The 9,032-nt window shown below is 56.8% G+C and overlaps 1 protein-coding gene across 1 annotated transcript; it reads left to right on the top strand.

Moving 5' to 3' along the window:
- Positions 1-53: 53 nt before the first annotated feature.
- LOC141726293 (uncharacterized) lies at positions 54-6,673 on the top strand. Its single transcript, XM_074531042.1, has 4 exons — positions 54-398; positions 1,862-2,067; positions 3,452-3,584; positions 6,421-6,673. Exons 1-4 carry the CDS (start codon positions 295-297, stop codon positions 6,671-6,673), a joined length of 696 nt encoding a protein of 231 aa, XP_074387143.1. The 5' UTR covers positions 54-294.
- The last annotated feature ends 2,359 nt before the right edge of the window (positions 6,674-9,032 follow it).

Below are 9,032 nucleotides of genomic sequence, written 5' to 3'. Positions count from 1 at the left end.
TCTTCTCCCCGTCCCGCCTCCGCCACGCGCGCTGTTATTGGACGGCGCTCAGCAGGGCTTCATCCAATCAGAGAGCTTTACGTCGGACAGAAGGGCGGTATTGGTCGGAGATCGCGTTTAAGCCGCGCCCCTTGCGGTGTCGCTCGGCCAATCGGAGCGGGCTCTGCGGCCGCGTGACCCCGGAAGTGCTCGGCGCGCGCGCGGCGGCCGCCGCCGCCGCCTCCGGGTCCCGCGCGCGGCCTCCGCCGCCCCAGTGACGTCACCGCGGCGGGCTGCAGTGACGTCACCCAGGCCATGACGTCACCGACGCGGGCTTTGACGTCACGCGGGCCCCCCCGAACCCGGCGGGGCCGAGGCCCGAGCGCGGTTCCGAATCGCGCGGTTCATCATGGAGGCGGGTAAGGGGCAGGGCGTGACGTCATAACGGTGTGGTGACATCACCAGGGAGGCGCGGTAACGTCATAGCGGCGCCGTGGGATTGAACGCGGGGCTGGGCGCTACAGTGACGTTACCGGCTCGGAAGTGATGTCATGGTGATGTCACAGTGGTGTCATAGCACGAGTGTTGATGGGAATATTCTGGAGCTGAGCTTGATGACATCACCGTGACACCACGGTGGCACAGCAGGGGTGGGCTCGGATCAGTGCCACCCCCAGGTGAGACACAGGTGTGACACAGGTGTCCCCAGCTGTCCCTAGGTGCCCCCAGGTGTGACCCAGGTGTGAAACTGGGGCTGCCCTCACGTGTGACACAGGTGTGACACTCAGGTCTGTCCCCCAGGTATGAAGCTGGGCCTGGGCTCCCCCGCCCTCAGCACGGCCTGTGGCTGTCCCCAGGTGACACAAGTGTGTCCCCAGGTGTGACACAGGTGTGACACAGGTGTTACAGGTGTGTCCCCAGGTGTGACACAGGTGTGACACAGGTGACACTCAGGTGACATTCAGGTCTGTCCCCAGGTGTGAAGCTGGGCCTGGGCTCCCCGGCCCTGGGCATGGCCTGTGGTTGACATTCAGGTGTGACACAGGTGTGACACAGATGTTACACAGGTGACACACAGGTGTGTCCCTGTCCCCAGGTGTGACCCAGGTGTGTCCCTGTCTGTCCCCAGGTGTGAAGCTGGGCCTGGGCTCCCCCCGCCCTCAGCACGGCCTGTGCTTCCTTCCACACCCTTCACCTTGGGGACACTGCTCACAGGTCTGGGCTGTCCCCAGGTGTCCCCAGGTGTGACACCGGTGACACTCAGGTGACATTCAGGTCTGTCCCCCAGGTGTGACACAGGTGACATTCAGGTGACACAGATATCCCTGGGTGTGACACAGGTGGGACACTCAGGTCTGTCCCCAGGTGTGAAGCTGGGCCTGGGCTCCCCGGCCCCTGGGCACGGCCTGTGGTTGACACTCAGGTGTGACGCAGGTGTGACACAGATGTTACACAGGTGACACTCAGGTGACACACAGGTGTTACATCTGTGTACCCAGGTGTGTCCCTGTCCCCAGGTGACACAGGTGTGACACAGGTGTGACACAAGTGTGACACAGGTGTGTCCCTGTCTGTCCCCAGGTGTGAAGCTGGGCCTGGGCTCCCCGGCCCTGGGCATGGCCTGTGGTTGACACTCAGGTGTGACGCAGGTGTGACACAGATGTTACACAGGTGACACTAGGTGGCACACAGGTGTTACAGCTGTGTCCCCAGGTGTGACCCAGGTGTGTCCCTGTCTGTCCCCAGGTGTGAAGCTGGGCCTGGGCTCCCCGGCCCTGGGCACGGCCTGTGGCTGTCCCCAGGTGACACAGGTGACACTCAAGTGTTACACAAGTGTTACACAGGTGTTACAGGTGTGACACAGGTGTGTCCCTGTCCCCAGGTGTGAAGCTGGGCCTGGGCTCCCCCGCCCTCAGCACGGCCTGTGCTTCCTTCCACGCCTTCGCGGGCCGCCGTGGCCGGGCCGGGCCGCGCTCGGTGCCCGGGCCCCGACTGGCACCTGGTGGCGGCGGCCCGCGCTCTTTGTGGCTGCCAAGGCGCAGGGCACGCCCCGGAAGAAGCGCGCGACGTGCTCAACGTCACCCTCAGGTGAGACAGGCACAGGTAACCCCAAAACTGCCCCAAAAACTGCTCAACGTCACCCTCAGGTGAGACACGCACAGGTGAGAGCAAAACTGACCCAAAACTGCCCCCAAATCTGCCCCAAATCTGCTCAACGTCACCCTCAGGTGAGACACGCACAGGTGAGACCAAAACTGACCCAAAATCTACTCAGGTAACCCCAAAACTGCCCCAAAATCCACTCAGGTAACCCCAAAACTGCCCCCAAATCTGCTCAACGTCACCCTCAGGTGAGACACGGACAGGTGAGGGCAAAACTGACCCAAAACTGACCCAAATCTGCTCAATGTCACCCTCAGGTGAGACACGGACAGGTGAGGCCAGAATAACCCCAAAATCCCCTCAGGTAACCCCAAAACTGACCCAAAACTGCCCCAAATCTGCTCAACGTCACCCTCAGGTGAGACACGCACAGGTGAGGCAAAACTGACCCGAAATCCACTCAGGTAACCCCAAAACTGCCCCAAATCTGCTCAACGTCACCCTCAGGTGAGACACGGACAGGTAACCCCAAAACTGCCCCAAAACTGCCCCAAAACTGCCCCAAAACTGCTCAACGTCACCCTCAGGTGAGACACGGACAGGTAACCCCAAAACTGCCCCAAAACTGCCTCGAATCTGCTCAATGTCACTCTCAGGTGAGACACGGACAGGTGAGAGCAAAACTGACCCAAAATCCACTCAGGTAACCCCAAAAATGCCCCAAAATCCACCTAGGAAACCCCAAAACTGCCCCAAAATCCTCTCAGGTAACCCCAAAATCCCATCAACATCACCCTCAGGTGAGACACGGACAGGTGAGAGCAAAACTGACCCAAAATCCACTCAGGTAACCCCAAAACTGCCCCCAAATCTGCTCAACGTCACCCTCAGGTGAGAAATGGGCACAGGTAACCCCAAAACTGCCCCAAAATCCACTCAGGTAACCCCAAAACTGACCCAAAACTGCCCCAAATCTGCTCAACGTCACCCTCAGGCGAGGCTGGCACAGGTGAGAGCAAAATAAACCCAAAATCCCTCCCAAAATCCTCCAAATCTGCTCAGTGTCACCCTCAGGTGAGAAATGGGGACAGGTGAGAGGAAAACTGACCCAAAATCCACTCAGGTAACCCCAAAACTGCCCCAAAATCCCCCAAATCTGCTCAACGTCACCCTCAGGTGAGACACGCACAGGTGAGAGCAAAACAATCCCAAAATCAGCTCAGGTAACCCAAAACTGACCCAAAATCCAAAAAATGCCCCAAAACTGACCCAAATTTTTTCCCAAAATCTCCTCCAAACCCCTCAAATCCCCCCAAAATCCCTCAAATTCCCCCCAAAATCCCCCAAAATCGCCCCAAATTTCCCGCAGGTGTCTCCAGCCCGGCTCGGCGCCCCCGGCCCTGGACGGGGAGTTTTGGCAGCTGCGGGACAGCCTGCTGCAGTGCGAGCTGCTGCTGCTGCGGGTGCTGCGCTTCCGGCTGCCCCAGGCGCATCCCCACAGGGTGAGACCCCTCCCCAAATTACCCCTGAGACCCCCCCCGGGGACCCCCGAAAAATCCCCAAATTCTGGGACCCAAAAAAACCCCAAAAAACTCCATAAATCCAGCCTAATTCTGGCGGTTTTGGCACTTCCGGCTGCCCCTCCCCCACCCCCCACAGGGTGAGACCCCTCCCCAAATCACCCCCAGACCCCCCCGGGGACCCCCAAAAAATTCCCAAATTCTGGGACTCCAAAAAAAACCCCAAAAATTCCCCCAAAATCCACCAAACCCCAGCAAAAAACTCCACTTCCGGCTGCCCCAGGCGCACCCCCACAGGGTGAGACCCCCTCCCCAAATTACCCTGAGAGCCCCCCCGGGGACCCCCGAAAAAATCCCCAAATTCTGGGACCCCAAAAATCCTAATAAAATCCCAAAAGTCCCTGGGAGTCTCTAACGGGATTTTGGGCTATTTTGGGATTTTTTCAGGGCATTTTTGGGCTATTTTTTGGTTATTTTTGGGATTTTTTTTCTATTTTTGGACTATTTGAGGGGGGTCCCTAATGGATTTTTGGGATATTTTGGGGCTTTTTTTTTTGGCTATTTTGGGCTATTTGGGGGGGGTCTCTAATGGGATTTTTGGGGCATATTTTGGGATATTTCAGGGGGATCTCTAGTGGGATTTTTGAGCTCTTTTTGGGTTATTTTTGGGCTATTTTTGGGCTATTTGAGGGGGGATTTTTGGGCAATTTTGGGCTATTTGAGGGGGATCTCTAATGGGGTTTTTGGGCTATTTTTGAGTTATTTTGGGGAATTTTGAGGGGGAATTTTGGGGCTATTTGAGGTGGGTCTCTAATGGGATTTTTGGGTTATTTTGGGACTATTTTTGTGCTATTTTGGGTTATTTGGGGGGTCCTCTAATGGGATTTTTGGGCTATTTTTGGGGTATTTTTCTGGATATTTTTGAACTATTTGGGGCTATTTGAGGGGGGATCTCTAATGGGATTTTTGGGATGTTTTTTAGGGCATTTTTGGGATATTTTAGGGTATTTGGGGGGGGTCTCTAATGGGATTTTTGGGCTATTTTTGGGTTATTTTTGGGCTATTTTTGGGCTATTTCAGGGTGGATTTTTGGGCTATTTCAGGGGGATTTTGGGCTATTTCAGGGCTATTTTTGGGCTATTTCGGGGGAGATTTGGGCTATTTGGGGGGGTCTCTAATGGGAATTTTTGCCTATTTTTGGGTTATTTTGGGACTATTTTTGGGCTATTTCGGGGGGATTTTGGGCTATTTTCGGGGCTATTTTTGGGCTATTTCAGCGAGGATTTTTGGGCTATTTCGGGGGGATTTTGGGCTATTTCGGGGCTATTTTTGGGCTGTTTCAGGGAGGATTTTTTGGGCTATTTCGGGGAGGATTTTTTGGGCTATTTCGGTGGGATTTTGGGCTATTTCGGGGCTATTTTTGGGCTATTTCAGCGGGGATTTTTGGGCTATTTCGGGGGGATTTTGGGCTATTTCAGGGAGATTTTTGGGCTATTTCGGGGGGATTTTGGGCTATTTTTGGGGGGTCCCTAACGCGTTTCCCCCCCAGTACCTGCTGCAGTACCTGCTGGCTCTGGGCCGCTGGGCCCTGGGGGTCCCTGATGCCCCCTCCCCAAAAAGAAATTTTTGGGCTATTTTGGGCTATTTGGGGGGGGGTCTCTAATGGATTTTTGGGCTATTTTTGGGTTATTTAGGGGCTATTTTTGGGCTATTTCAGGGCTATTTTTGGGCTATTTTGCGCTATTTGGGGGGTCTCTAATGGGATTTTTGGGCTATTCCGGGGGGGATTTTGGGCTATTTTGGGATATTTGAGGGGGGGTCTCTAATGGGATTTTTGGGCTATTTCGGGGCTATTTTTGGGCTATTTCGGGGCTATTTTTGGGCTATTTCAGGGGGGATTTTGGGCTATTTTGGGATATTTGAGGGGGGGTCTCTAATGGGATTTTTGGGCTATTTCTGGGGGGATTTTTGGGCTATTTTTGGGTTATTTTGGGACTATTTTCGCGCTATTTTGGGGGGTCTCTAATGGGGTTTTTGGGCTATTTTTGGGCTATTTCAGGGGAGATTTGGGCTATTTGGGGGGGTCTCTAATGGGATTTTTGGGCTATTTTTGGGTTATTTTGGGACTGGTTTTGGGCTATTTCAGGGAGGATTTTTTGGGCTATTTCGGGGGAATTTTGGGCTATTTTGGGGGGGTCCCTAACGTGTTTTCCCCCCAGTCCCTGCTGCAGTACCTGCTGGCGCTGGGCCGGGGGGCCCCTCCCCAAAAAGAAATTTTTTGGGCTATTATGGGCTATTTGGGGGGGGTCTCTAATGGGATTTTTGGATATTTTTGGAGGGTTTTTTGGCGCATTTTTGGGATATTTGAGGAGGGTCTCTAATGGGATTTTTAGGCTATTTTTAAGCTATTTTTGGGCTATTTCAGGGGGGATTTTGGGCCATTTTGGGATATTTGGGGGGGGGGTCTCTAATGGGGTTTTTGGGCTATTTTTGGGCTATTTCAGGGGGGATTTGGGCTATTTGGGCGGGGTCTCTAATGGGATTTTGGGCTATTTTTGGGTTATTTTGGGACTATTTTTGGGCTATTTCAGGGGGGATTTTGGCTATTTCAGGGGGGATTTTGGGGCTATTTTGGGGGGATTTTGGGCTATTTCAGGGGGCATTTTTGGGCTATTTCAGGGGGGATTTTTGGGCTATTTCAGGGGGATTTTGGGCTATTTTGGGATATTTGAGGGGGGGTCTCTAATGGGATTTTTGGGTTCTTTCGGGGGGATTTTGGGCTATTTTTGGGGGGTCCCTAACGCGTTTCCCCCCCCAGTACCTGCTGCAGTACCTGCTGGCGCTGGGCCGCTGGGCCGGGGGTCCCTGGGGGAGGGTCCCGGGGGTCTCGTGGGCGCTGCTGCGGGACGGGGGCCGCGGGGGGGCTGGGCCTGCGCCACCCCCCCCCGCACCTGGCGGCGGCCGCGCTGCACCTGGGGCTGGAGCTGTGCGGGCGGGGGGCGCCCCCCGGGACCCCCCCCCGCTGGTGGCAGGTGAGGGCAATGTGGGGAGGGGGCCTGGGGGGGTTTTAGGGGGATTTAGGGGGGATTTGGGGGAATTTGGGCGGGATTTGGGGGGGTTTTGGGGGGATTTGGGCGGGATTTGGGGGGGATTTGGGGGGATTTGGGACCCCTCCCGCTGGTGGCAGGTGAGGGGAATGTGGGGGAGGGGGCCTGGGGGGGTTTGGGGGGATTTTGGGTGGGCATTTGGGGGGATTTGGGGGGGGATTTGGGGGGTTTTGGGGGGATTTGGGACCCCTCCCGATGGTGGCAGGTGAGGGGCAATGTGGGGAGGGGGCCTGGGGGGGTTTGGAGGGGATTTGGGCGGGATTTGGGGGGGGATTGGGGGGGGTTTGGGGGGATTTGGGGGGATTTTGGGGGGATTTGGGACCCCCCCCGCTGGTGACAGGTGAGGGGCAATGTGGGGAGGGGGCCTGGGGGGGTTTGGGGGGGTTTTGGGGGGATTTGGGACCCCTCCCGCTGGTGGCAGGTGAGGGCAATGTGGGGAGGGGGCCTGGGGGGGTTTGGGGGGGTTTGGGGGGGATTTGGGCGGGATTTTGGGGGGGATTTGGGGGGATTTGGGACCCCTCCCGCTGGTGGCAGGTGAGGGCAATGTGGGGAGGGGGCTTGGGGGGGTTTTGGGGGGATTTGGGGGGGGTCCTGGGGAGGATTTTTTGGGGAGATTTTTGGGGGGGTCCTGGGAGGATTTTTGGGGGGACCTGGTGGGGGTTTTGGGGGGATTTTTTGGGGGGTCCTGGTGGGGGTTTTGGGGGGATTTTTGGGGGGTCCTGGGATGATTTTTGGGGGGATTTTTGGGGGGTCCTGAGGGGGATTTTTGGGGGGTCCTGGGAGGATTTTTGGGGAGATTTTTGGGGGGTCCTGGGGGGATTTTTGGGGAGATTTTTGGAGGGTCCTTGGGAGGATTTTTTGGGGGGGTCCTGGTGGGGGGTTTTGGGGGGATTTTTTGGGGGGTCCTGGGGGGGGATTTTTGGGAGGGTCCTGGGACGATTTTTGGGGGGATTTTTGGAGGTAACGCCCCCCGTGCCCCCACCCAGGTGCTGAGCCCGGGTTAACCCCTGCGGCGCTGGAAGGAATCGAGCGGGAGCTTTTGGCGCTCTACAGCCTCGACACCCAGGTGGGGGGAGGGGGCCGCGACCCCCGCCCCTCCCCCCCTTCCCCCTCCCCTCCCCCCTTCCGCGCTGCCCGAGCCCCCTCCCCACCCCCCCCCCGCCGGGCCCCCGCCCCGACAGACCGAGCCCCCCCCCCACAAACGGACGGACAGACGGAGCCCCCCCCTCCCCCACACACGGACAGAGGGACCCCCCAGGTCCTGACAGAGACTGAGACCCTCCCCCAAAATAACCCCCCCAAAAAACCCCAAAAAATCCCCCTCAATAGACAGAGGGAGCCCCCCCCCAAAAAATCTCCATAGACAGAGAGACCCCCCCCCCCCCCAAAAAAATAACCCCCTCCCCCAGGTTCTGACAGAGCTGGGACCCCCCCCCAAAAAAAAACCCAAAGATGGATGGACCCCTCCCAAAAAAAAATCAGAAAATCCCCCATAGAGAGAGGGACCCCCCCCCCCCCCAAAATTTTGCCCACAGGAGGGAGGGGACCCCCCCAAAAAAAATCCCCCCCCCAAAAAATCCCCCCCATGACAGACACCGGGACCCCCCCCCAAAAAAAAACCCTATGGACCCCCCCTCCAAAAAAACCCAAGCACAGACGGACCCCCCCCCCAAAATCTCCAATTCCCCCCCAGGACCCCCTCCCCAAATCCCCCCCCCCAATAATCACAGACCCCCCTCAGCCTCGGCCGTGTTTAATTCCCGGGGGGGGGGGGCGCACACCGAGGGGGGGGGGTCCCGACCACGTGCGCGCCCCCCCCCCCAATAAATAATTACAGCAATTAAACCCCCAATAAATTAATGAGTTCATTAAATTAATTAAACCCCGCAACCCAGTTGTGCCCCACCCCCAAAATAAAACATGGCTTATGGGGGGGGGTCCCTAATTTAAAAGGGGAGGGGTCCCCAATTTGAGGGGTGTTCCAATTTGGGGAGGGGTCCCCAGTTTGAAAGGGGGGGTCCTTAATTTGGGCGTGTCTCTAATTTGAGGGGGGGGGTCGCTAATTTTAAATGGACTCAATTTGGGGAGGGGTCCCCAATTCGAGGAGAGGGGGACCTCAATTTCAAAGGGGGGGTCCCCCAGTTTGAAGAGGGGGGGTCCCAATTAGGGAGGGGTCCCCCAATTTGAGGGGGGGGTCCCCAATTTCAAATAGACCCAATTTGAGGGGAGGGGTCCCCAATTTAAAAGGGGAGGGATCCCAAATTTGAAGAGGGGCGTCCCCAATTTAAAGGAACCCAATTTGAGGGGGGGGGTCCCCAATTTG

Source organism: Zonotrichia albicollis, chromosome 34 (genome assembly GCF_047830755.1).
Source record: "Zonotrichia albicollis isolate bZonAlb1 chromosome 34, bZonAlb1.hap1, whole genome shotgun sequence".
NCBI lineage: Eukaryota > Metazoa > Chordata > Aves > Passeriformes > Passerellidae > Zonotrichia > Zonotrichia albicollis.
This window is presented reverse-complemented; position numbering and strand designations above follow the sequence as displayed.

What these genes read in the sequence shown, in the direction of transcription:
- LOC141726293 (XM_074531042.1), top strand. Translation starts at nt 295, where the DNA reads ATGACGTCACCGACGCGGGCTTTGACGTCACGCGGGCCCCCCCGAACC. An exon ending in GTGCTCAACGTCACCCTCAG is followed by an intron (nt 2,068 to 3,451) that starts GTGAGACAGGCA and finishes AATTTCCCGCAG; the next exon opens with GTGTCTCCAGCCCGGCTCGG. An exon ending in CCCAGGCGCATCCCCACAGG is followed by an intron (nt 3,585 to 6,420) that starts GTGAGACCCCTC and finishes TTCCCCCCCCAG; the next exon opens with TACCTGCTGCAGTACCTGCT.